Source organism: Ambystoma mexicanum, chromosome 6q (genome assembly GCF_040938575.1).
Source record: "Ambystoma mexicanum isolate Mex_15411 chromosome 6q, UKY_AmexF1_1, whole genome shotgun sequence".
In the NCBI taxonomy this organism is placed as follows: Eukaryota; Metazoa; Chordata; class Amphibia; order Caudata; family Ambystomatidae; genus Ambystoma; species Ambystoma mexicanum.
Window position 1 is genome coordinate 694,365,371 of NC_090937.1, and position 27,558 is coordinate 694,392,928.

Sequence of the window (27,558 nt, forward strand, 5' to 3'; positions counted from 1 at the left end):
TACTGCACTTTTTTCCAATTCCCCCTTCCCATGCACTTGCACGATCTCAATGACACCTGGCATAGTAAGATCGTTATCTCTGTCTTCCCCTGTTCCCCCTCCCTTGCCTTGTCTCGCCTTGAAGCACTTATGAATAGGTGCGTTATAAATGCATATCATATCATCATATCAAATAAAATATCAATTGGAAGCAAGTTCAAAGAACGGATTCCATTAGACCAAGGCAGTCATTTACCCAGGGTGTGCACGAGCTGTTCACAGTGCCATGCCAGCAACTGAGCCGCCACCTGTTAAAAGACTGTAAATGAATGCCAATTCCTCTCCTCCTTCCTTTAGCCATTTACTTTGCTCTACCACTCCTGCACCACCTCCTCCTGCAGGCTATCTCTGGCCCTCCTTATTAAGCCAGCAAAAAAAGCCCTTTCTGTCCAGCATAAAAGCTCAACCCTCTATTGATCACCCTGTGTGAGTATGATTTGTTTCACAAAGGGATGCAGATATGGAAGATGGCCTTCCTTAAAACAAAACCTGGGCAGAGTATGAAGCCATTGACTACCTCACAGGAGGTAGATGGCTATGGACAGCACAGGCTTTTGTCCCCTGCCTCTGTCCATGTAGTGCTCAATGATATTAAATAAGAAGGCTTTCTGTGCTGCCAATAGGCAGATTAACAGGCTGCCTGCTGCGCCCCTCACCCCAACCGTGCCCCGGGCTATCTACCGCTGGGTTTGGAGCCCATAGAAATTATTTGCATTTCTAAGCGATGAGCTGGGATGCACGTGTGTCAATTAAATGTTCGCCTTTTTGGTGGACGCCGTTTCATTGTCGGGAAAACCCCTCTCTTCAAATAACTTAAAAGAACAAACTCGAACGCATGAATGCTGTAGGGAGAGACACTGTCAGCATTGTGAATTTGTGATGTGATGCTGGTTTAAAAGAAGGCATAGCTGCCCGGTGCATTAACACCCTGGACGGGTGGCATGAGTAAACAGCGTGCTTTCCAGAACGTGTTACTGTGCCTACCCATCCAGAGTAACCCCCCTCTACCACAGACACCTGAACCAGTGAGAACCTTTGACACGTGCATGGTCCCGTCAGGACGGAGAGGCGGCACGTTGTGGTCATTTTCAGTCCTGTTTTTAAACCCGCAGTTGTGGTGGACTGGGAGGGGACGAGCTTGCAGCAGGTAGAGTTGTGGCTGAAACCTGGCCTGGCCCGCCTCCTCCGGAAGTCCAGCCGCTTTCATTTGCACACGGTATTCCTTGGGCTCAGCCCCTCGTCCTCTGTCTGCTCTCCTGCCCGCCTGCTCTCCCCGCCTCCTTGGCTTGTTGTGCAGGCGCTGCTGCTGAGCTGATGTCACCGTGTTTGCTGCCCGGCCCTGCCTCCTCCTGCTGCGGTGCCCGGCAGGCCAGCTGCAGCCTCAGAGCGCTCACCCATCCACCCGCAGCCGGCGAGCATCTCGGCATCGCGATAGGGGTCACACAGAGGATGCACCGTGCTCACACCGGCGCCTCGGATTTAGCCCGGTCGGGTGAAATGGGTGGCTGACAGGTGCTCATGTGGACGTTTAACACCGAGGGGGAGGACGTAGGAGCAACAGCGCCCTCTGTTACACCTGGCTGTACCCCGAAATCATGTGGGTGAACCCGGAGGAGGTGTTGCTGGCGAATGCCCTGTGGTTCACCGAGAGGGCCAATCCGTACTTCATCCTGCAGAGGAGGAAGGGGCATGGAGAGGGCGGAGGTGGGGGACTGGCCGGTAAGATGAAAGCTATTGATAACAGCACTTCTATGGCGCAGAGTTCTTGAAAAATGGATTGAGCGCGTTTCCTGCGCCCTGCTCGGCGAATGTGTATAACCACTAGATGTGTGTGAGTGTGTGAGGTCACATGTAGCTCTTAACAGGTAGCCATGGCATCAATATTGTGTGTCTTTGATGCACCCTCCTCCCATCCATGTATTCCTTTGAGGAATCTGACGAAACTGATACAAGGACTGTTGTATATGACTGGTTTTTAAAATGCAACGCCATTGGAATATCTCTGACAGCCCTTCATAATTTAATATGACAGTTTGGTCTCCGCATCCTTTCCTTCAAAAAGAAACGGTTCGACTAATATGCTTGTTTATACTCGAGAGGATAGCTCAGGGGCAACGTGCTCGCCTTGGAAGAAAGATGAAACGGAGCAATCCGACTTCTTTCCTCGCTCCACACGATGGAAGCTGCAGGCTTTGAAATCGCACGGGTTTCTCCCCTACTCTCTTGCTAAACTCAGCAATATTTAGCTGTGCTGAACACCAAGCTCTTTCCCGTGTGATGGATCGAGTGCACGTAATTCGGCGAGTAGCGTCGCCTGCATTCTGCCCTTGCCCATTGTGGTGGTCATGCCATCATACAGCCATTGTTTACAAATAAGCACGCGAGCGCTGCCAGCAGCGATGTGTGAGGGCCGGGCGAGCATGCTCTTTGCGAAACCCTCCCCCGTTCCCCTACCAGATTTCATTGGGATACAGAGGCTCACGCAGGCTTCTTTCTTGGGGCTCAGTTTTGGGCCCAACCGTTCGCTATTTGCTCAGGGTCGCAACGCTCCCTTGGGCAGGCTGTGCAAATATGACAACTCTATGCAGAAAAAAACTGGATTTGCTGGCTGGTGTGGTGTGTGTGACCCTTTTCGTTTGGATTACCGGACACTTTAGCCATAGCAAGGCATGCTAAGCACCTTGATAAGAAAATGGCAGAAGTTGTGCTCTAAAAAACCCAACAACATAACACACCATAAATACATACATGTCTTCCGTTATCTCCTGTCTGGCTCTTTTATTTCAACCCAGGTCGATTAACGGTGTTTCTATGCGGCACGAATGTATCCTGGGGGCGGGGTCTGAACCCCGTTTAGTGCGGTCGGCACACCAGATACTTATTAAACTGACCTGACGTAACCCCAACTCTCAGCAACTATGCTGCGTTTACTGGGCGGTGCAGGAGTTCAGGGTAGCTGCAGAGCCGGTTCAGGCCCCATTGATCACCGTGCCTCTAATGTGCTGCTGCCGCCCCTCGCTATTGACGTATGTTTCGTGCCAAGCGTGCACTTTCTTAAACACGAGGGCAGTATGGATCGCTCCTTCAACACACCGTTGCGCCTCATGGTATTTTTTTTTTAAGTGCATGGATGATGTCAAACGGAGACTCCCCCTCTGTCTAAACACGTGACCCTCATCCCGGCAAATACTAAATGATCACAAAAGGATTGTTACCTTTCCGAGGCGCCGGGCCTGTCAGGCCGAAGCGAGCGACGAGGATTGCTGCGTCATCTTGCATCTCTGGGCTCTTTCAGTCGAACATTGCAATTCATGATATTTTTGTTACAGTCCCAGCCAATGGAAACAAGGGCCGGTATATATACGCCACCCTTCAAGACCGTGGACGTTAGTGGAAGCCCTAGGGACGTTTTTTTTTTCTTTTCAGTCAACGAGACTCTTCCACAGACTTCGACGGAGGCACGTGGTCCTGAATAGCAATTTATATTTGCAACAACCGGATGCGACCAGGATAGTCACCCAAAGACCATCACTGGGAACTTTCAGTAGGCCGACAGATATGGAAAAAACACAGGACCTACTGTAGTTCCAAAAAATTACATACCTGGCATTTTTGAGGCAAACAACTCGTGGGATGCATCTTGTGGAAAATGCAGGCCATTCCGACACCATTGTGTGGCCATTACTGTCCTCTATGTTTTGATCTCTATTTCATTCCCTTTTATATGAATTGGAGTGAAGTGCCACAACTATTTGCCATTAGGCCCTTGTCTAATGTCTTTCCAACCATTTAAGGTCTCATTGGTTGTAACCAAAACCACCACTTAGTGGAATGAGTTGACCACGATGACCGCCCATAGATAGCGCGGTCATGCATGGCCAGATGCAACCATCCAGTACATACCTCTAGCTCCATGATTGTGGGTTCAAGCGTCCTGGGGGTCTTGTGAACCTCCCTGCCACCAGTAGGGTTGCAACAGCTCACTAACAACATCACGAGTGCAGCCACCCTGTCGCCCATCTTTGGGGAAAGAGGTCACTTTGACAGTGACCTGTAGTCCTGACAATGTTTGGAGTAACCGGCAGATGGAATGTAGCTTCCCGGTTACTGGTGTACTAGGGCACATGCCTTATGTGTAGTAGTTTACCTGTTTGTGGATGTGTGGAACCTTGATGTGGAGTGTTGGGTGGGTTTTCCATGGATGGCAGTTGGCGAGTGAGCTGGCTGGGGTGTAGATGGACTTGTGGGTGGTCCTATGATATGCCCTTACTGTACTGTGTGTGACGCCACTGGAACAGTACAGATACTTACCGCAAGATGTATAGAATGATCTTGCATCATGTGTTCGCATGCTGTAGAGAGGGTCGCTTTACTGACGACAAGATGGTCTTCTGGAAGTGCTGTGGCCACCACTACCCCCCAGGTACCTATTCACACCCATAACAATTAAAGAGACGATGTAGGCCAGGTGCGGGGAGCAGTGTCTGTGCCCCTGGTCAGGGTTGCAGACCCCCTCATTAAGAGCAGTGTCTTGGGCTCCCAGAAGTAAAGAGTCAGCGATCGCTGGAGGAGGGTTCTTTATGCTGTACGTCACATATTCGGGTGCTGTACAGGATCTATTCGTAATGGTCTCTCCTGTTGTGGGGGGGCGGCCATTGGCATCAAGCCTGCCCCTGTGGGTGCTATAAGACATCAGCACCTTGGAAGTCCAGTGTCTCAGGGGCTTGCTGGGGAACACCGGTCTTAGATGGGGCGGGGCAGGTCAGACCCTACCCCGCACATGCCGACCTGTTCCACCTTGCTGTCGAGAAGGCCCCATGGCAACATGGCCTGCAGGCCCAGGCCTGCAGGCCTAAGTGAGAGAGAGACTCAGAGACTCAATTGTCCCCAGCGAGGTGGAGAGGGCAGGAGCCCCCACCAACTGGCAGCATACCCTCCAGCCCAGCATCGCACCACGAGGACCCGCCCAAGCAGACCTTTCAATCCGGGTGAGATCTACCCCACCCTGCACCATACTGCTGCCCCGAGCCCTCCAGTGAGCTTCTATCCGCTCTGTGCTTCATTTTTCCCGCACTCGCAATAAACAAAATGTCGGGCGCTGCACGGGCCCACAACGAGGCTTGGAAGCAGCCACGTTGCTAGGCAACATCCAGCCCTACTTGAAACCACAACTTCCGCCGGCGGCCCGGCGAAGGCCAGGAAAAGGACCTGTTTTGCCCCTGTTATGCGCATGGTCGCAGGAGTTCCGAGATCAACAATAAGTTCCATTCCAATGAGAAGACACCATGCCCAAAGACAACCTCGCTTAAATACTTAACCCAGCGTCCATAGCTAACTGACAATACGCATCTGCAGACAGCCATGCCTGTCTCAGATGAGCCTGAACATCACAAATAAGGTAACTTGTAACATTCTTACGCGCTGCCATTATCACTCTATCCCTCCGGCTCGTGCCTGATCGTGTTACACCTCTTGGTCGCTAACAGACCACATTCACTGTGTTGTGCCTTTGGTCGCTACTAGACCATATTGATTGTGTTACACCTCTTGGTCGCTAACAGACCACATTCACTGTGTTGTGCCTTTGGTCGCTACTTGACCATTTTGACTGTTATACCTCTTGGTCGCTAACTGACCACGTTTACCGTGTTGTGCCCTGGTCGCTACTAGACCACCTTGATTGTGTTGCACCTTCTGGCTATTAGCCAGAAACTACCCAAATCCATACTCAAACTATGCCAGCCTGGCTAATACTCATCATGGTCCCCTTCTGCATTATGCCCGACTGCACACCATGTAGCAACAATAGCTATATCCCTTTCAGTAATGGACTCGCTAAGCTTGGCTGTCCCAGACATCACCCCATTCCCTGCCCAACACCCTTCCTACCTTCCCTACCTCCTTTCCCCCACAGCACATGCTCAGACCATAGTACTAAAATGAGCGCCACTTTAGGTAACACCCCACTTAAACTTGCTACAGATGACCACTCTGACAACATCCAGAACTTGCACAGGTGGATTGAACACTACCCTACAGCCCACCCTAACCTCATGACCCGCAACAATAGACTAGGTTGTAGACTCCCTACCCTACCTAGCAAAATGGCCACAAATCAATTTACTAAAACCACTAATAAAAATACTACTGCAAACTCTGTGCCACTTAAAGGAGCCTTACTCAATGTTAGATCCCTTGTGGCCCACCCTACAGAAATCGCAGACATCATTTGCTCAGCAGACCTGGATTTCCTCGCCACCACTGAAACCTGGCTCCATACTGCAGCAGGCCCCTCTTTATCTCTCGCAGTTCCAGACAACTACTCCATCCTCAGGGCCGACAGACCAGTTGCCCGTGGAGGAGGTGTAGCTCTCATTTTCAAATCCTCGCTTGACATTAGATCTGTGACCTCCCATCCTTTAAAATCCTGCGAACATCTATCCATTAAAATTCAAACTTCCCCCAAGAACTCCATCACCCTGGATCTATTATACAGACCCCCTGGGCCCATAGGTTCGTTCGAGGAAGACATAACCTCCCTCATAGCCGAAAAATCTAAACCTCTATCACAGAATATCATTCTCGGTGACTTTAACTTGGGGTACAATGACCCCCATGACACTCCAGCATCTTCCCTTGCCAATGTATTTGATGATGAACACAACTACACTCAACTTAACACCTTACCCACACATCAAAAAGGCAGAACCCTAGACTGGCTCGCTGCACACAACTGCAACATCATCTGTAGGGACCCACAACCACTGATATGGACCGACCACTTCCTACTCGCATTTGACATCAGTACCAATAACCCCCTCCACAGACAACACCCACTTGCACCAGCATGCCTGACGAGAAACAAACGGAACATCACAGCTGAAGCCCTCATCCCACTGGTTCTACCCACCCTCAACATGATCCCTAATCTACTAGTAGACACCTACAATAACGCCATGACCAATGCCATTGACCGTGTTGCCCCACTAAAATTACGTAAAAGTAAATCCAAAGCACACCTCAATTCCTGGTATACTCCAGAACTCAAAATATTAAGAAAAAATAAGTCCAAAATGGAAACCCTTTGGAAAAAGAATCCATCAGCGGAACATAAAGTCAATCTTATAAATGCATCCTCCCTCTACAAACAAGAAATTATTCGCACAAAAAAGGAAGCCTACAACACAAGAATAAGTAATGCCAGTTCCAATACAAAAGAACTATTCACTATCCTGAAGGAATTAGAAAACCCCAATCCACCTATGGACTCATCTGTGAAGGACCAATCTTGGTGCACAAGTATCCAAGATGCTCTGGCAAACAAAATTACTGGCCTACAAACAAAAATTGAAAATAAAAGACTTCAACTCTCCAATAGTAGCCCCACCCTTAGCCCCCTCATGCCCAGCCCACCTACCAAGTGCAAAAAATCATAACATCCCTCAAACCATTGAACTGTAAAGGGGACAGCTGCCCTGCACAGATCATAAAAGATGCAGCAAGAGACCTCGCCCCCTTCATATCCAAGCTCATAAACGCTTCCTTCTCCACCAATTCGGTACCCAATAACCTGAAACAATCATGGGTCCTCCCGCTACTAAAAAAACAGAATCTGGACCCCTCCATCCCCACAAATTACAGGCCCATCACTACTGTTCCCTTCCTGTTAAACATTCTTGATAGAGTTGCTTACCTGCAAATTCAGCATTACCTAGAGTCTAACCAATTACTCGGATTACGTCAGTCTGGCTTCCGGCCTCAGCATGGAACAGAAACTGCCCTTGTTGACCTCAAAAGTCAGATTGACGAAATTAAAGATAAGGGCAAGGCTGCCATCCTACTCCTTTTAGATCTCTCAGCTGCCTTTGACTTGGTGGACCATAAAATACTCTGTAACCACCTCTACTCTGCCGCCCACTTTTCCCTCTCTGCTGTCACGTGGATACAGTCCTTCCTAGCCAACAGAACCATGAGGGTCTTCTCTCTGGAGGCAGCAGCAGACCCTATCCCTATTTCCTGTGGCGTCCCACAAGGTTCTTGTGTTTCACCCACCCTTTACAATATCTTTACAAAGCCCCTCTTTGATAAATTGGACCGTCTGGGTGTCACCTATACAAACTATGCGGACGACACCCAGATACTCCTCACTATCTCGGGCAATTACGTTATTGATGTAGCCAGGATCAATGAAATCTTCTCCGTCATTCAGGCATGGATGGCCACACATGGCCTCTGCCTCAATGACGAGAAGACCGAACTGCTTATTGTTGGTTCACCAAACAGTCTACAAAAACTAAGTCTAAATTACTCTAACATCATAATCAATGGCAACACCATCCCGGTCGCCAAAAATGTGAAAACTCTCGGCTTCTATCTTGATGCCAATGTTAACTTCACTAAACAAATTAACGCAACCGCGTCTGCCACTGCATATACCGGAAAACTTATTAGAGCCTGTCGACCATTTCTCTCCCTTAACAGTTGCCTCATACTAGCCAGAGCCCTTATACAATCCAAACTAGATTATTGCAATAGTCTCTACTTGGGGGCCAACCAAGCGATAATCGATAAGCTCCAAGTCCTTCAAAATAATGCGCTACGGGCAGCGCTAAATATCCCCAGACGTGAGCACATCTCAGCCACCAGGACCACATGCAGATGGCTCACCATCCAACATAAAATCGACCTAAAAACACTCTGCCTGACGTACAAAGCTCTCAACAATTTAGCACCCCCATACCTGACTAACAAACTCACTATGAAACCCTCCGTTAGAACCACGAGATCCTCCAACACCTTATGCCTAACAGTACCCAGATTTAATTCCAAAAGAGCCGGAGGTTCGAGCTTTACTGTCCTCGCCCCCCAACTCTGGAACACCCTGCCTCTGAGCATCAAATCATCCAATTCCTTACAGTCATTCAGGAAACTTGTCATTGGGTGGCTTCTGACAAATAGTCAACTTTGAAGCCAGACCTAGCTATATACTGCACTATCTGTCCATGCCTCACCTATGTCAATATTGGGTGCTATCACCACCATTGCCTGTATATAACTGCTATCTAAATCGTTCTAGCATCACTATTTAATACCATGTACTGTGCTCACCTATGTCACTATTGGGTGCTATCACCCCCACTGCCTGTATATAACTGCTATTTTAAATTGTTCTAGCATCACTGTTTATTACCTTGTTCTGTGCCTTGCAACCTTGTACTAAGCGCCCCTATACTCCTGGGTCCGGAGTGCTATAGAAATAAAATAAACAAACAGATCATTCTGTTTCAGAGTCTGCATCGTTCTGAATCACGTGCCTGCAGGGCTCCTTTTATCATCTTAAAAGGGCAATACACGTAGGAGGGAAACAAGGGAAACGTCACATTAAAGGGGCAACGCACTTGGCAGGGTCCCACGCTACATCTCCTACCCTCCCAATATGTACTTGGATTTTGGGCTGGCATCCACGGTTTGAGTGTACACGCAGGTGGGCGCCCCCACACTTTTTTTTAGAGGGCACCTTGACATACTAATTTCCGGTGACGCCACATTCAATTGATATGTTAATGTGTCACCCCGCTTCTAGTCGTCTTTCCTCACTGGGTTGCTGCTCGTCTTACTCCTTGTAAAGTCGTCTTACCGATATCCCACGCTATTGGCAATGTTCCCCTTGGAGACTATACGCCCTTATCCTCTGTGTTTTTGTTTTGCTGCACTGCTCGTGTCTTTATTGATTCCCAAACCGCAGTGGATTACGTCTAATAACCCTGGGCTTTGTAGCACCCACACACACGGCCAATGCTGGTGCGAATGTGGCAAGAATCGCGTGCATGTCCACGTTCTAGACATCCACTCTTTAGCCGAAGGCCTTCCTTCCACTGCGCCCTGGCCACCCTTCCAGCACGCGGGACAATACCTACTGCGACGGGTCGCCGGCCCCCTTCCCATTTCGTTACCAGGACACCGTCTCCTTTGTCTTGGCCGAAAAGCGCCGATGGGGGAGGCCCAACATAAGCAACGCCGAGGGGGAAAGGTAACCCGAGAGCCCCTCACTGTATGTCAGCTGGCAAACAAAGGATGCATCTGAAACCTGAGCCCGCACGGAGGAGTGGCAGCCACGGGCCCCGTGCAGCAGCTGCTTCCTTGATAAACGCATTCACGCAGGGTAGCGTGCACTGTACATGCACACGATGCGACCTTGCACCCCCTCCTAATCCGCTGCCCCCTCCTCTATTACCTCAAACTAAATGCATCTCTTTCATGAACCCCTGCATCTGTGCTTACTGAATCTGCCATGAAGGCTTTCCTATCCATATGGGAGGCATGCTTAGCTTAAACGTGTCTTGCACAGCACTCTGGTGCCCCGTGGGCCCTGATTCACCCTTTTATAAAACTACACAAGTTAACTCTACCAGCGCTCTTACCGAAAATGAGCAACTGCATCTTGCTCAGCCTGTTAGTACTGCCTGCAAAGTCGTTCCTTGATATCACAGGATGGTCCCTAATGTGTTCTAAGGAGTCATTACCTTCTACAGAGTGTGACTATATGAACAGCGAGGAAAGACTAAGGGGACCAAGTAACAATATTACTAATGGCCAGCATAGGCAAACCTTAGCTCTTTTGCTGTAGGTCACCCATCAAGATGCTACAAACTATAGGCTCCGCTTGTCTGCAAAAGTGAACTTTGTGGTCGGTATATGAGACTGACATCCTTCCTGAATTCATGGGTGAGATGTCTATTGGTGTAGAGAAAGTCCAGCTTCCTGTTTTTTGTAAAATGTCTCTAGCCTTACTCCTTATTTTTAGTCCTTTTTTCATTGCACACTTGCCTCTGAACACAACCTCTTCACAACCTTTTGGCACGCATGCAAAATGTGATGGGAGATTGGCGGTCTGTGACCAGCTATGTGCCATGGGCCGGAACGATAGCTCGGGGGCAACACGCTTGTCTTTGAAGCAAGACTAAGCAACACAGTTTGATTCCCGGTCCCGCTCCTAGAGACTGTTTTCCGAAAATAAGCGTGTTATAAAAGACTAATTATGTGTTAGCATGCTTCACTAATCTCCCTCTGTCACATTAGGCCTCTCATAATAGTTCCTGTGGCCTTGCTTGGTGGTTCACCTCTCCAAGGTGCAGGAGGAACGCACCGGTGCTGAGTGATTTCCCCCACCCCAATGATTTTGCATCTAAGTCCAGTTGAGTAATGTATTCCTTCTGTTTAGGATTTTTCTTGCCCACATACATCCCAAATGTGCTCCTTAACAAGTAAAGCCTTTGTTGCCCGGTGTTGGAATGCACCTTATTTAGCTTTGTGCATTCGTTTTTACTGTTATTTTCACTTAAAATTCGTGTTCTTCTTTTTTTTTTTTTTGTAAGAACTACATTCCCCATCAGCTTCTGTAGTTCTCTGCCTTTTTACCGTGTGCTGGTATTTAAAGGTCGTTTTCACCTCCAGACTCACTTGCCTAAGCTTTGTGTTTTACTGCTGCTAGATGAACTTTTAGATTAATTGCTGCTTCTTCCTTTAGACCTTTTTAAGTGTTTTTAGCTGTGTGTATTAGTTATTACTGGGTTATTTTCACTTAAAATTTGTGTTGATCGTTTTTTGTTGGTTAGAACTACATTCACCATCAGCTTCTGTAGTTCTCTGCCTTATTAACTCCGCAATCAGGCGCGCGAGCGTCAGCGCGTTAGAGAGGCCTGCCTGTGGCGGTACGTGCTTCCACTTCTGCTCTCTGTACCTGAACTGCCCCACTATGCAGGTGCTGGATGCTATTGAACGTGCCAGAAATAGATTAGGTTAGGAGCGCTCTAATAGTTTTAATTGCGTCTTCCCGAGTGCATAACATTCCTGAACAATATCTGCCTATTAGTAACGATTGTTGCACTATACACAATGCAACGCAGAGTACAAATGGACACTGTGACACATTGTTTTGTTATCTCTCTGATCATCTCGCCTGCCCCAGTTATACCACACAGTCCTTGGAAATCGCTGATAGTAACGGAACTGTTAAAAACATCACGTACGTCCCTTCTGTACAAAATCCAGGCACTCTACAACATAGTGGTAGCAATATCAGACACTTTAATGATCTTGATGTTGCTGACCCAGGTCCTTTGCCCTTGTGTCTCCTCTTTGGCCCGCTTAAAACTCGCTCCATGCTTAGGAATGCAGAGGAGATTTCCGACCTGATATTGACTAAGAATCTTGATGTTCTCTGTTTTACAGAAACATGGCTTACCAGTCATACTTATCACGCTACCATGACATCACTCCCTAGTGGATATCGGATATTCAGAACTGACTGGGTTACAGGTCGGGGTGGTGGCAGGTATGGCACCTTTGATATTTCCGATACCTCTATTAAAACCTGGTCTGGCGAGACAGAATCATGTGAGGCTCGTAGATCCCTGCACTGGCTTCCAGTTCAACATCGTGTTACCTATAACATTCTTCTCCTTACAAGTGTCTCAGTGTCTTATCTGAAGAAAAGGATTAGGCGACCATGTATCTCCCATCTAACAAACCTAATAGATTCGAGCAGCCTCGCTATGGACTGGCTTGATTTGTCGACAGCTGCTTTGATTCTGTTACACCCCCCCATGTGGAATAATCCGTCCACTGATCTTAGTCTCTGCCCTGAACTTTTGTCATTTAAGAGATCTCTAAGAACTTATCTCTATAATTCCAACGACTAAGCTCCTTACTTTTCCCCGTCTCCTTCTGGTTTTCTAGACTTCCTGTTTCTCCTCTTACATGCTGCACACTGAGGCCCACGGACGAGTTGCGCCCTATAAAAGATATTTAACATTAACCTGCAGGAATTCTCGCCAGTGTCTGAATTCCTTCAAACACTGATGACCACTTGTTATGTGGGTTCCTGAAGCACCAGATTGCTGCGGAATCGAGGGTGACAGATGCACAGGTTGTGTCGGTTCAAATCTGCATGAGAACCCTGTGGTACCTAAGTAAATATTGATATGCATGGGTGAAGTTAGCATCCAGTCTGTCAGTGATTTCCTTTTCTTAGGGTTTTTCGTTTCTTCAAGAAGTTAATTTGTGAGCTTTCTGTTTTGTTCTCTGCTCAGTTGGAGCCATGTTGCAGTCCTTGGGGTCTTCCAGGGCAAACGTGCTTCCATTACTTCTAGGCTTGTTATAATGTGCCATTAGGTCATGACGTCCTTTAAGACGCAGGTGAAAAAAGTACAACATTCTCTCTCTCGCTCATCCCTGCTCCACCTCCTTTTCCTCCACCTGCTTCCAATCATCCATTCAAACCTGCTTCCAATCATCCATTCAAGTGCTTAATTTGTGGGGGCATTTGCCAGGGCTCAGACCTGGCACTTACGTCTGATCCCTGGCACCTATTGTCTCAAACTCACTTTGATTATGATGTGGTGTTTTGGCAACTTTATTATTGTAACTGCCAGTCGCATAATCAACCCCCACAGAATCAGAGCAAAATGTCAATGATGATTGTGTTTAAAGACACACTTAAACATGTGTCTCATGCCAAGATACGAGTATGTTATTTTATGTGTCTGATTGGCATTTGTAAACCACACTTCTGCCGTAGTGAGTACATCGGCCAACCACACTAAATCGGTGGGAGTTGCAGCTGTAACCCCATATATGTTGATAGCATGGGAGCAGCCGTGGGTGTGGCAACAGTGGGCAGGGAGTTGCCCATCCTGATGTGTATTTGCACGCCGGCACTTATTCTTTTTCCAAATGTAGCCTTTCCCCCCTCTCTTCCTTCTCTTAAGAGGGAAATTGGGTTTTAATCACAGAGTACTTGGTAAAATGAGAGCATAAGCCTTAAATATCCAATTAGGTAATGTATCAAAATATGTGTGTGAATATCAATCTTATAACATAGGACGTGTCTACGTTTTAAATTTAATACGCTACCAACACTAGAGCTTGGAAAAATATACCTAAAATAAATAGTTGCCGACTATGCACAATTGGGAGTAATGAAAACCTGAAAAACCTAATCTTAGTCTGCACCGGAGCTAATGGGCTAAAGCAGGGGTGCACAACATCCGGAAGGGCCGCGCGTGCCAAATGTGGCCCTTCCAGATGTCATTTATGGCCCTCCAAGTCACCTGAGTTTAATAATAAAGTGTTGGCTGTACTGTAGTAAATTTTTGTCTTTGCATCCTGAGGCCTATTTAAAACATAATTTAAGTCTCATAATACAAAATCAAAGTGGTAATGCAGTGTATTGCGCAGGTTACAGTTAAAAAATAGAAAAAATGCATTAAAATGGCCCTTCAAAACACGTTTTATGTGGTTTTTTTTCTTGTATTATTACTTGTTTACATTTGCGCACCGACACCCCTACCATCTACTCATCCCCTCATCTACTCAAACTGCACTGCATCTGCAGCTGGGCCACTCGCCAATCTCGGTCCTTGGCCCAGCCACTCTCCCCTGCACTGCCTCCCTGGCAACCCCTGCACTGTGGGACTGTCGCCTGTATCCCTACAGCCCCCCTTTCCAGCACTTGTCTGCACCTACCATGCACCTGCCACCAGCTGGCCCTTATTATTAATCTTGTATTCTACTAACCCTGTACTGCACTTTCCCCTCTCCCTTTCGCCCTTGCACTTTTCCCCTCCCCCCACACCTGCACTTGCGCGATCTGAATGACACCTGGCCTAGTAAGATCGTTGTCTCTGTCTTCCCTCTGTTCCCCCCTCCCTGCCTCTTCGCGCCTTGAAACACTTGTGTATAGGCGCGTTACAAATGCCATATCATATATCGTATCATTGACAGTCAAGGCCACTCTATGAGACACCTGTGGTACATTCAGCCCAGGGCTAGAGACTACAATATTATGCTATGCATCACGCACCTCTAATGAATGAGGATGCCAAAAAACACTGGCATAAGGTAATGACTGGAAAGGGCTTCTCTATCATTTACTGCACTATTTGTTTCTGGCACAAGGTGGAAGCCATTTTGACAAGTTTGAATGAATAATGAATGTTTACGTAGATTGCCAATTGTCTTGTGACCCCCATATGATTAAGAGGTCCATGGGACTTCGAAAGCTTACTGAATTACCATCTTGGCACAGTATTTTGTAGTCCAATAAAAGGTTTCACAACCTGGATTTTACTTGATAATGTATATTGATATTGTTAATACATTGTTAAAGTATGCACAATTTTGTATATGAATACTGTTATAAAAAGCTATGAAATGTGTAGCTGTAGTATACTAATAAACCAGACCAAATGACAATACTAGATCCCTGCACGGTCGGGTTGTGTAGGCAAACGTTTGAGGGAAGAGAAAAAAGACACGCGGGTGGGGGGGGGGGTGGGTGTGTGGATCGGGTCGCAGGAGAGCTGAGCCCTGCATTGTCCATGCTGTGCCGCTGTACTGAGGAGCCCTGTCCACTTCCAGGACACACATACTGCAGTAACCCCCGCGAGGGCAGACCCCGTGGGGGGAAACGGTCAGTGGTCGAAGTGTACGAAAAGAAGTAGCTGCTGGCCTGCACCCACTCCCCACAAACCTCTTCACCAGACCCCTGCCAAAGCACAATACAAACCCCAAAACACACGAGCCTGCTGTTTAAGGGAATGTTCAGTGCAGTGCACTGCAAGTGCAAGTTTCTACTTCTTCCTACACTTTTATTTTAAAACAAAACCATTCCGGAACGGTTTCTTTTTAAAGTAAAAGTATAGGAGCTGTAAAACCTAATAAAAAAAAAAAAAGTACAGGAGCACCGCTCCCGCTCACTTTGACCACTGGAAACGGCGAGGGGGCTTGCACCGCAGGGTGTTTGTGCCTAGCAACTAGGAGCTCTCCACCCGCCCAGAAAACGTGACAACCGAGACCGCAGCCAGCAAGGAGTATTTAAAGTTAAGAGCAGGTGAGAGCCGAGTTATGAGAATGTGAGGGCTGTGTGTAAGATTGGTGGGGTAGGCGCACATCATCCTTTTGGATGGGGAAGCGCCTGCGCGGCTCCGCCCACGCATTCGATAATTTGAAGAAGAAGAAGAGAGCCGAGGCTGAGGGGAGGTGTAGGGGTTGTTAAGTCCCTCCAGACAGACACTGCAGATACGCCTTTGGTCCCATTTGGAAATGGACCTGCACAGTGGCTCCCAAAAACGTAAACTTGTACTCAAACTCAGAAGAGCACCTCCCCAATCCCTGGCAAACTCGCTAACATAACTCCTGTCCTGTCCTAACCTCTTGCACCTGCACCCGGACACGCAACTATATCTAAACCCACGACCAAACAGAAAATGCTGAGCGTAAAAAGGGAAATGTAACCAATAACTACAACGTCATCACCATCGTCCCCATCATGTGTCATCAACTCTAGCATTTCCGCAAGGCCCCTGGGGGAAGCACGACGACATTCATCAATTTCACAGCTCACTCAATGCTCCGGTTTGCTTGGATCTCTGGGGGGGAGGAAAGATTGCACAAAGCATCAGCGCCTCTGCCAGAGCTGATCAGTCTATATCCTTATCAATGAAGAAACGGGCTTGGTGTGTCACTCGGGGCATGGGTCCGTCAATGACTGGCCCAAGATCCCCTTTGATCAACTACGCCCTGGGGGGCTTCTTAGTAGTCCATCGTTGACCCCGACCATTGTTGGACTTGTCCTGAGTGCGCTCACAGGGGAAGTCTATGATCATGACACTGATTCTTCCACTACTGTGGCCTCTGTAGCCCCCTCTGCACCATCCTTTAGCCAGTACTCGTTGGAGCATCCAAAATCCCCTGCTGTCATTGCGTCTGTCATATGAAGTGGGGGCGGGGGGGGGGCACAACTCTACCCAAGATGGACAGCACTGATGAGCCCCCATGGCCTATTAAGCAAATCCCCTTGCCCACAGGCCTCTTACAATGGGGCACTGATGGGTGGAGTAAATTGCTAGATTGCAATCGGGCGTGATGTGGCTGAGTGGTTTGCATATACCAACCCGCAGAGGACTCTCTCCTGTCGCTGGTTAGGTACAGGCTGTCCGGCCACACCGGCTCATATTTGCCTGTCTCGTTTTTTAGCTTTGGTTCCTAGTAGTCGCAGGGCGACATCTAGTAGGGCGAAACTATTTGCATGAAAGTGTAAATCGAGGGGGAGGAAACTCAGAAGGGGTAGTCTACCTGCAGTTGTTTTTTTAGCTATAAAAAAATAGTGGGCATTTTGGAATTCGGACATCCCTAGCCTAACCCTTTGGGGGCTTCTCTACGGTGAAGCATCAAACACAAAAAGTGATTTGTTTTCTCAAGATCATTTATTATTTCTTAGTTATCCTTCTCTAAAGTGTAGCTGCGGCATCTATGCACACCCATTGTTGTGTTATGTGTGCACACACAAACCCCCACAGATAGTCCACAGCGCTGCACACCCCAATAGCGCTGCCCTCCACGTATTCGATCCAGTGCTGCACTAACATTGCTTGTAGCACTTTACACCCTAACCACATCATCACGCACACCACCATAGCACTTGACATGCGCACGCACTACATCGCCAGATTATAAATCGACACCGATCCAACACTGAAGTTGTTTATATACACGCACACACACACACACTCTACCCCACTACTACTACACACACCACACACACTCTCTACCCCACTACTACACACACACACACACACCACCCCCAGTACTGCACGCGCAGCCCAGAGCACTACACATACGCCATACCCAGTATTTATTTATTTGAAGATTTATACAGCGCAACTAAGGTTCAAGAGCGTCTAGGAGGTCCAGTAATGAACACTAACGTCCGCAGCATCCCCCGACCCTGAGCGAGTGCCCGCCGCCCCCCATGCAAACTGACATCTGCTTTTCCTCCGCACATGTCGGTGGATAGGTTTGGAGCAGTAGAACACGTAGTGCCACTGAAAGAAACCACTATTTTTACTGCCTGATCTGAAGAGGTGAACATGTTTCTTTTAATGTGCACTAATGCAAAGACATGTTTATTACAAAACATTCCTGCTTTACAGTTAAAACCTATTTTAACTTGCTTGTTAAATACTGCCATTGCGAGTGGCACTTACTTTTTTGACTCTCTAAAAACTCATTTTACGCGCTCCTCTTACGCCTAACTTTAAAAACAGGGAGTAGAATACACCCAATTCAAAATCTTATCGGGAGCACTGATGGCACCCATGGCTATAGCAACCATAGCTACTGGCTTTGCCAGTGCTTGCTCTTGGTGATTCAGGTTCGAAAGAAAGGGATTTTTGTTTTGTTTTATAGGAGTTCGAAGAGCTGTGTTTAAAGAGCTGCCACAATAGACCAGAAATAGGTATACATTGTAAACAATCCAATAAAAAGGCGAGGCATTTAATTTATAATGTATGACGATGATTTGATATGTGTATGTGGGTGTTGTAGTTGGGGGACATGGTAACTGATTTCACACAAGTTTATGTTTAGCTGATGATAGTGGCGGCAGCGACTGGCATATGGCCGTGCTGAATCCCATCGTGTGTGGCTGTACCACAAGGCTTGGCAAACCACACTGCTTGTGGTCATCAGCTTTGCCTTAAGTGGGATGAACACGGTGTGGGTGTCGCAACAGTGGCGTGGCCAAAAAAGTCAGGACAACGCATTACTAAGAATTGCTCAGTATTTTGTTAATGCAAACCCACTGCCTAGTCAGAGATTAGAATTCTTGTGATTGCACATGCACCCAAAGATCTGATTACAAATCTTGGCCTGCTCAAGCAAACCTACAAGTAAATGGAGAACAAAGCGCTTAACACGGACTGAGGCACAGAACGGTACGATCATGTGCCCAAAATAATTCAACCTCAGTGGTGTTGCGTGTTGGCAAGATGGGCTTGGTGTCCTGGTTCCAACTCCGTATCTTCTCTGCAACATTCCCACAGTCTGATAAAGGGTGAGGCTGCAACACGCAATACAGCATTATACATTCCGTTCCACAGACGCTCGTGCAGTCCTGATTTGAAGCTTCCATTCTGGGACTTGTTGATATGATATGATAGGTTATTTATAACGTGCTTAATACCCAGAGGTTTCTAAGCGCACCAGAGGATCGAACCTGTGGTGCTTCGTGTGGTCTTGCTTCCAGGGAGAGCACGTTGCCCCTGAGCTATCCTTCCGAGACTTGTAGTCCTGGTTTGATAATGGGGCAATCCAGGACTACAAGCTGCAGAATGCAAAGTTAAAACTAGGATTGAGACGCATTGGGGCCCAGTTACCTTGCTCTTGAGAACAGTAAATAACTCTTTACATTTTTGTTTGCAGTGATTTTGTGTATTTCAATAGCATTATTATTGTGATCATCCGGACACTGAAAGGAACGGACCATGCCATCCGACCAGACATTGACCAACTGAGGGCTAACAAACAGGAACAGGAAACTGAGCCCTGTCAGATCCATGCCAGCAGGCAGACCTCATAGACCACTAGCCCTGATAAAGACCTGCAGTGGTTGAAACACGTGTTGGCTCACCACAATAATAATGCTATTTAAAATGCACAAAATCACTGCAAACAAAAATGTGAAGAGTTATTTACTGTTCTCGAGCGCAAGGTAACTGGGCCCAAACACTAAGCCCTAACGCGAGGTGTGGGCAACACCTCAACCACTGGTAACCTTGCAGCTCAATACAACTCTCACAATCCAAGGAAACCTCCAGTGCAGCACAAGTCGAGTCTAGACCTAGTGCCCAACACACCGTACTAGAAACACCTGCATGGAATTGATACTATTCTCATGTATGGGGCAGAGAAGATTAGTAGGATGGGCCAGCAGGAGTGCAAGGTGAAAGAACTCTCTGTTCCCGAAAAATAAATACCAATGTTTGTGAAAGGGACACTGCAGAAGGAATTCTCTGGCAAATACAAGAAAAAGATAGATTGTTGCGGTGCTCCAGGCGAACTCAGAACTGCAGCGGTGATGGTGGGGGAATGCAACGCATGAATGCAACATAAACGACCAACGTGAAGAAATAACTAGATGGGGCATCATGCACATCCATTCCAAGGCAAATGCTTTCCATTCAGTGTGTTGAGTGGAACATTGAAATGAGTACCTTACGTTGCGTGTGTTCGCTTTATCTTTCAGGCATGTGAGTGGACCCATGGATGCAGGCCTGACTGCTCATTAGCAGTCGGGGGCAGGGTGCAGCAGCCTAACCTAGCAAGAGCATATCCCAGGCATCCAAAAGAGTGTAAAATACTGAACAGTAACCATGACCACCACCACTAAGTTGCCCAGAGTTGACCGCATTACTTATCCGTGCTAACATACAGTTGAATCAACTCATTTATCAGAAATGGCATGTACTTCAGGATTGTGGGCCTATCCAGAGTACGCCTGTAGTCTCTTAAAAGTGGAGTTGAAACATCTGATGAACATAAACCTATTAAGAACCGCAGCAGAGTAGCATCTATACCATAAGGGGAGTGCCAGTAGTCTGAGGTCCTTACCTACGTGATTTGGTCTTGACCTGTGGCTCTGCCACTAAAAGCAGACATTTGAACTATAATGGGATCAGCTGGTGGGGCGGGGGGAGTAAATCCAGTTGTAACTCATTCAATGTGATTTGCCCAGGTGGCTTAACAACCAGAACCATCTCTATCAGGGGCACAGGTCTAGGGTTAAGACTGGGAAGGCTCACACTAAATTAGTTCAGCATATCTAGGATAACCATAAACAAAACCGGAATTTTCTATGGACTGTGACAGAGAAACTAATTATTTAATTTCCTTGTCTAACTCTTGACATCATTGGATCTGTGGTTAGTATGGTGAATCGTGGTGCCGTGATCCCTACAAGAGACTCACCCAGGACTGCCTGGCAGCGGTAGGGGCACAGCTTGCTCGAGGGGTACGACAACAGCAGTGGTGCAGCTCACGGCATGTGGAGGAAAAATGGGGGATCCACCCCTCAGCATGCCTGTGCTGGAACACCGGTAACTGGGTTGGCGGCGTATTCCGCACTGAGGGATGGAAATGGATGAGACGCTGGCAGAGAGGCGACGCAGGACCTTGGAGGAAAGGCTCTAGCCTTTCCCTTCGGCAGCGTTAGCACAAGTCCAGGATGTTTGCAACACCATAGACCGCGTGGAAAGACCCAAGTTCGAATCCCCATAGAGGAACATATAGGAATGTAAGGGTGCACCTAAATTAATAAAATAAAAACCTGAGCCCCAAGGATCGGACAAATCATATTTAAAAAGAGGCCCAGGATAAAATAAGAATACATAAAAGTAATAAAGAAAGTGAAATCATAATTAAAACAGAAATCCCCTTGGCCAATCGGGAGAGAGAGCCTCACACAAGAGGACCAGAGTGGAAATAACCTGTCAGCCAATCCCGTAAGCAGTCAACAGGATGAGGAGGGGTCTGGCTATAAAAGCAGAGGCCAGCTCACTCTGAACTAGTCTCAGTCAGGGACAGGTTTCCTGTACTTTTCTCCAGATGCTGGTGAATAGAAGAGGAGCTGTATCCTGAAGGAGGAGTTGCTTCCTGGCTGAAGGAGCCTGGACTACCCTGGAGCACTGCCTGCCTGGAAGCTGAAAGAAGGGCCTGGAGGAAACTGATTGACCCAGAGAAAAAAAAGGAGAGTACCCCTGCAGCACCACCTAAGCCTCAAAGGTGGGAGAGCTGACCTGCCTGAGAAGAGGCTAACGCAACACCTTGATAAGAGCCTGGTAGAGAGACCAGGACAGAAGCCCGTACCCTGAAGAAAAGAGGAAGGACACAACCCAAGTCCCGTGAAGAGGAGAGAGGCAAAGCAAAGAGAAAAAGAAAAGGGCAACCAAGTAAGAAGTGAGAATACCCCACGGAGGGGTTAGGAGAGGAACCTGACAACATCTGAAAGCAAGACGGGGGTAAGGGCAAATGGGAGAATGGATCCCAACAAGAGTTTTGGCAGTAAATGCCCCTAAAACAGAAGGGGGACAGAAGCTAAATGCTGTGGAAGAAAGTGAGAGAAACTCTGAAGGTTGGAGCAACATATGAATAACCAAGAGCGAAGGAGAGGGTTGAATTAACCAGAGGACTGAGATTAGGAACAATAAAACCAGGACCCAGCTGATCCCTCGCCTAAGAGGCCCTGCCCCTGAAAGGCAACTACAGGTCCCCGTTCGAGTTCTTCTCATGAGCGGCCCTGTTGCTTGTCTACCCGACCAAGGCCTAGTAGAAGGGCTATCTGAATTGATCGAATTTGTTATTTTAGGGAAGGACTTCGAGTTAGAGATTTTAAGCCCAACACCTTTCCACTGAGGGGAAGGACTTTAAGTTGTCATACTAATTCCACCATTTGATTTAGCCATTAACTCACTATTTTAGGAACATCTGATTCAGGAAACTTTTATATTACGTTGAAGATTAGTTGTGACCGGCGAATTTACTTTAGGGTTTTTAGTACTTTGGGCACCTCTTTTTGTGCACCTTGTGTTTGAGTTATACGCACAGGGATGGACTTCTAAACCATGTGTGTTTGAACAGCTTTATTGCTCAAGTCCTGTTTTATGTTACACTTGCCTAATAAAGAGTTGGTTTCAGTAGGCTAGTGCCATTGTTGGGTGACTAGGTGGCTAGAAATAATGAGTACACAGAACAAGCTGCAAGCTGTGTCAAACAATTATGCATTCTATATCATGTTGTGTCTGTAGGAGTTTTTTGTACGTTATTAATTATTTTGAATGTTGAAACTTGTAGGCTTCTATTCCAGATGGGCAAAATAAAGCTATAATCATTTTCTTTTTGATCAAAATGTTTCTATAATGATTTATATATTGTCAGGCTGGTTTATCGTGTGATTTGTGTACTTTTAAAATGCTATCTATAAAACAGAGTATTATTTTGGGTATTCAAACCCAAACATTAACGTATAGCAACTTCAACTGGGAAGATATGTGTTCAAGTACCTACATTTCTGACTAGTCTGAACTCTGGCTCCACCACGTAACCAAAGTGTGTGACCCTTGGCAAATCTCTTATTTAATCTCACTGTGGCTGATCTGCAAGAATTAGGAGTCACAATAAAATATTCCGTTTGTTTATGTACACTATTACAAATAGCCTTAATCACAGTTTTCTAGAATGGTGTGCTCCATGCACAATAGTAACCTTTCATATTCACCATTCAAAGAAGCACGTGTTTCCAAATTGGTGTGTCAGTTTGAGTATCTTGGTTAGATTTCCAGTTGCTGGTACTTTTGCACCCTGGCGCTCTCCTCCATTCTCAACAAAAAATGTGCTGCAAAAAATAAAATGTGAGCTGCAAAAAGTCCCCTTTTAAGCGCAAAAATGCCACAATCCATGCAGCATTATCATCAGGTGGGTGGGGACGGGGTGTGTGGGTGTGTGTGTGGTTTAAGAGTTTGGGTCCTAAGGTCCCTTCACTGAGCCCTGCTTAGAATGGCCACAGTGTTCTGGAAGGTATTGCTGGAGCGTGCTGAATCTAAGATGGAGGAATATCTGATGTCTCATTGCTCAGCTCTCGCAGGGGAGTGGGGGCATCATACTCACTTCTCCCGATCCAAGCCAAAGAGACAAGGTGGGTGTTTGCATACTGCATGCGAGTGCTGTGTGGCAAGTCAGAAGAAGGACACACTCTGAGAACATGATATACTCTTGTTTATTAAAGTAAAGGTAGTTGGCCCAACTTTCCCTAATAACTATGAGTGGTCACTGCCTATTTACTAACTACGGTGCTCATTTGTCAGTCCTGAATGTCCAAAGAAGCAATTCCGCTGTCCAAAACTACCTTAACTGACCCGACTACTAACTAACTTGGGTCAGGAGAGGGGGGCGTGGCTAACCGACATGTAGAGAGGACGCGACTTCGGTGAGCTCCGCTAGATGTGCCATTTATAAGCTGTTTTCTACGGCTCTGAAACATTCAACAAACCCTGCGAAGCACCACGATTGTTGCGGACGACTGCGGGAAGCACCAGGACCCTCCACACTCGAGGGTGTAAGCCCAAAAGACTCGCTTTGGCCGCCTGCGGATTACCGCTCGGCGAGGAACCAAGATGGCGGCGCTCACACACAGAGCCCGGGGAACCGAGCGCCATCCCAACGGACCGCGAGACTACAAACCTGCACAACCGCTTGGGAGAGGAGTAGGGAGAGTGACTGGGAGGCACAGCTGCCAAACGGAGCATCGGCGGCGTTGCATGGGCTATCGAGACACCCGAGGGACCATGGACGATAGGCCCGACACAGGCCTCCGCACCTCGAAGCCGCAAGCCTCACCCGAGGCCACAAAAGAAAGCGCACATTACCGCTACTGCCCTCGGTGACGTAGCCGGATCCAGGAGGATGTTGCGCTAGAACAAATCGACGCCGAAGGGGGCTAGGTCCAAGCAGCGCCAGACCACCATAGACGCTTTCACGGCCAACGGTCTCCCCGACCCCGAGGCCTCGGACACGGCAACTGTTGGGACGGAAACCGACCCCACTGCAACAGCGGCTGAACCTAGCAACACCCAACTACTCAAGGCCATTAAGACATTCCAAGCAACAATGGTGAATAAAATTGACACCGTGGCTATGGATCTGGGCCTCCTTCGTCAGGATGTCCATTCCTTGGCTGGCAGGACCGAAGCGCTGGAGACCAAGGTACGCGAAAATACGGAAGCAAAAACCCACTCCTGCACGACGTAGATGGCCTTCAGCAGAGAGTCAAGAACTTGAAGGACAGAGCGGAGGAGGCAGAAGGTAGGGCTCGCCGCAACAACATCCGGCTTCTCGGCCTGCCGGAGGGCATTGAAGGCCCAGATCCCACCAACTACATGGAGAACCTCCTGCTGCAGGAGATTGGCGCAGAAAAGCTGTCGCAGGGCTTCTCCATAGAGAGGGCTCATAGGTCACTTGCCAAGAAACCACCGCCGGGCGGTCCACCTAGGCCCATGATAGCGAAAGTACTAAACTACAGGGACCGAGAGGTCATTTTGGCGCACTCACGATCAGGTGGCCAGATCAAGAGGGACGCCGCCAAGATTGCGATTTATCCCGATTACACCTTCCAAGTACAGATGAGCAGAGCTCAGTTCATATATACGAAAGCTAGATTGAAAGCAGCGGGATTGCGGTACATGCTTCTATACCCTGCAAGACTAAAGGTAATACACAACAACAGGGCCCTCCTGTTCGACACCCCGGAACAAGCACGGGACTGGATGGACGGACAGCAACTACCTGACGTCGAAGACAGTAGGCGGAAGCCGCACCGAACCGCCTCCCTAAAGCCGCACGAGAACTCTTCTTAATACAACTGCATTTCAGCAGAAAGACCTAGCCTATTAATCGGCTGATATGATCCTACTTGCGGAAACCGAGGCAAGTGCTCCCCCAACCCCCAGGAGTTTCCTTTTTCAGGGTACGTTTACCCGCCCGTAGGGCACCCGAAGACCATGCCAGGTCTTAAGGAGCAGAAACGGGACAGTCAGAACGAGGGTCACCTCGCTGGACCAGTTCTATGGTTGGGAAGTTTATTTAAGGGCAGGGAGAAACGTAGAGTTAGCACCCACGTTGAGAAGTTTGGACGTAGAACACCAAGACCTCAGGATAACTGCACGACAGATACAGCATCGACAGGACTGAGGCCGAGGAGGAGCAACGGACACCACGGCGCCTATGGCTGAAAAAATAAAAGTAATGACGTGGAACGTCAGGGGCATGAACAGCTTTGTGAAACAACGCCGGATACATGCATATCTGCGACGATGCAAGGTCGGAATTGCTATGCTTCAAGAAACCCACCTGACGATGAAAAAACTGAAGGCGCTAGCCAAAACATGGCGAGGAACCCTAATCGGTCGGTTCCTCTTACTCCTCTTATGCTAGAGGGGTCCTGATTTGGATCGACCCGAACATCCCATTCAGAGTGGTGAGCACCAGAACGGACGACGAGGGCAGGATGGCACTTGTGCAAGGTACCATGGAGGGGAAGGAACTATGCCTGGTTAGTACTTATGCTCCTAATCATGATGCCACCGCTTTCTTCCACTCCCTGTTTTCGCGACTGAGCCCCTATGTAAATTGCACTATGATTTGGGGGGGAGACCATAATTGCACACTTTATCCCCTCAAAGACAGGTCTGATACTAAACACTCCCGCCCATCCCCCCCCAGCCAAGATATTATCTAAGTTAATAAGCCAGCTATCGCTATGTGATCTGTGGAGGGAACAGGACCCTGAGTGAAGAGAATGTTCCTTCTTCTCCCCGCCACACAACGTCCACACTAGGCTGGACTATATTCTAGTCAGTCTGGGGCAGCAAGGCACGTTTAGTGAAGCATAGTATTTGCCAAGGGTGTTGTCGGATCACTCCCCCATGTTGGCCACCTGGGAGGTATACCCGCCCAGACCTCCGATTCCCACGTGGAGACTTAGGGCTGAAGCCCTGCTCGATGCAGCCTTTCGCGAACATATAAAAGACAGTACCGATGAATACTGGCAAAACAACCTGGACAGTGTTGAATGCGTCGGTACCGCGTGGGAGGCATATAAGGTAGTCATGAGTGGGGGAGATGATAGCCGCGATGGGGGGTGCCCAGAGGTCCATCACTAACTCCCTGGAGGGTGCGGAAGGGGAGTTGAGGGAGCTGGAGAGCAGGACAGATCTGACTCCAGAACATCTACAGGAAATTACCAAACTGAGACAGACCTGCCTGTCACACTGGGAAACCTTGGGGAAACTAAGTTACGCTAAGCACACTGAAAGAACGCACATGCTGGGAGATAAACCCGGTAAACTCCTAGCCTGGCTCTACAAAAAGGAAACCCCTAGGACCCCCATTTGCCACATACTCGGACCTGACGGCACCACAGCGCACACCCAGGCTGAGATCAACTCGGTCTTCTCCAAGTTCTATCGTGACCTATACTCCAAGACCCTGCCCCTCACTGACACCGAGATAGAGGAAGTCCTGGATAACATAGAGCTACCCAAAATAGATCCACAGATGGCTGAAGCCCTAGACGACCCAATCGCCCCTGACGAAGTAAAAGCAATAATTAGATCCTTACCATCTGGGAAAGCGCCGGGCATGGATGGCTTACCTGGGGAATTCTATAAAACATATGAGGAGACCCTTGCCCCACTACTTGCACAGGTATACAACGAGGCTTATGAGCGTGGTACCCTCCCCGACTCCATGAGAGAAGCCATAATAATCCCCCTGCTGAAACCAGGAAAAGATGGGACGGACAGTGGGTCATACAGACCACTGTCTATGTTAAATGTGGATAACAAAATACTGACTGCACTCTTTGCTAATAGATTACGTAGAGCGATCCCCCTGTTGATTCACCAAGACCAAACTGGCTACGTGCCTGGGCGCTCTATCACCGAAAACCTGCGCAGGTTACACCACATAATATACAGCACCGAGCGAGGGCCTCAGAAATATGCTGTGGCGTCACTAGACGCCACCAAGGCCTTCGATTCGGTGAGATGGGAATGGTTATATGCCACCATGGTCAGGATGGGGATCGGACCCGCCTTCCTGAAATGGACCCAATTGGTCTACACCAAA

At 48.1% G+C, this 27,558-nt stretch overlaps 1 protein-coding gene across 1 annotated transcript in view; it reads left to right on the forward strand.

The window, feature by feature from the left end:
* The first annotated feature begins 1,258 nt into the window (after positions 1 to 1,258).
* TBC1D9 (TBC1 domain family member 9) overlaps positions 1,259 to 27,558 on the forward strand; it is a 573,450-nt gene continuing 547,150 nt past the window's right edge. Inside the window, exon 1 of the mRNA XM_069631194.1 lies at positions 1,259 to 1,758. Coding sequence (XP_069487295.1) covers positions 1,635 to 1,758 — 124 coding nt within the window. The 5' untranslated portion in view covers positions 1,259 to 1,634. The remainder of the gene's footprint in view (positions 1,759 to 27,558) is intronic.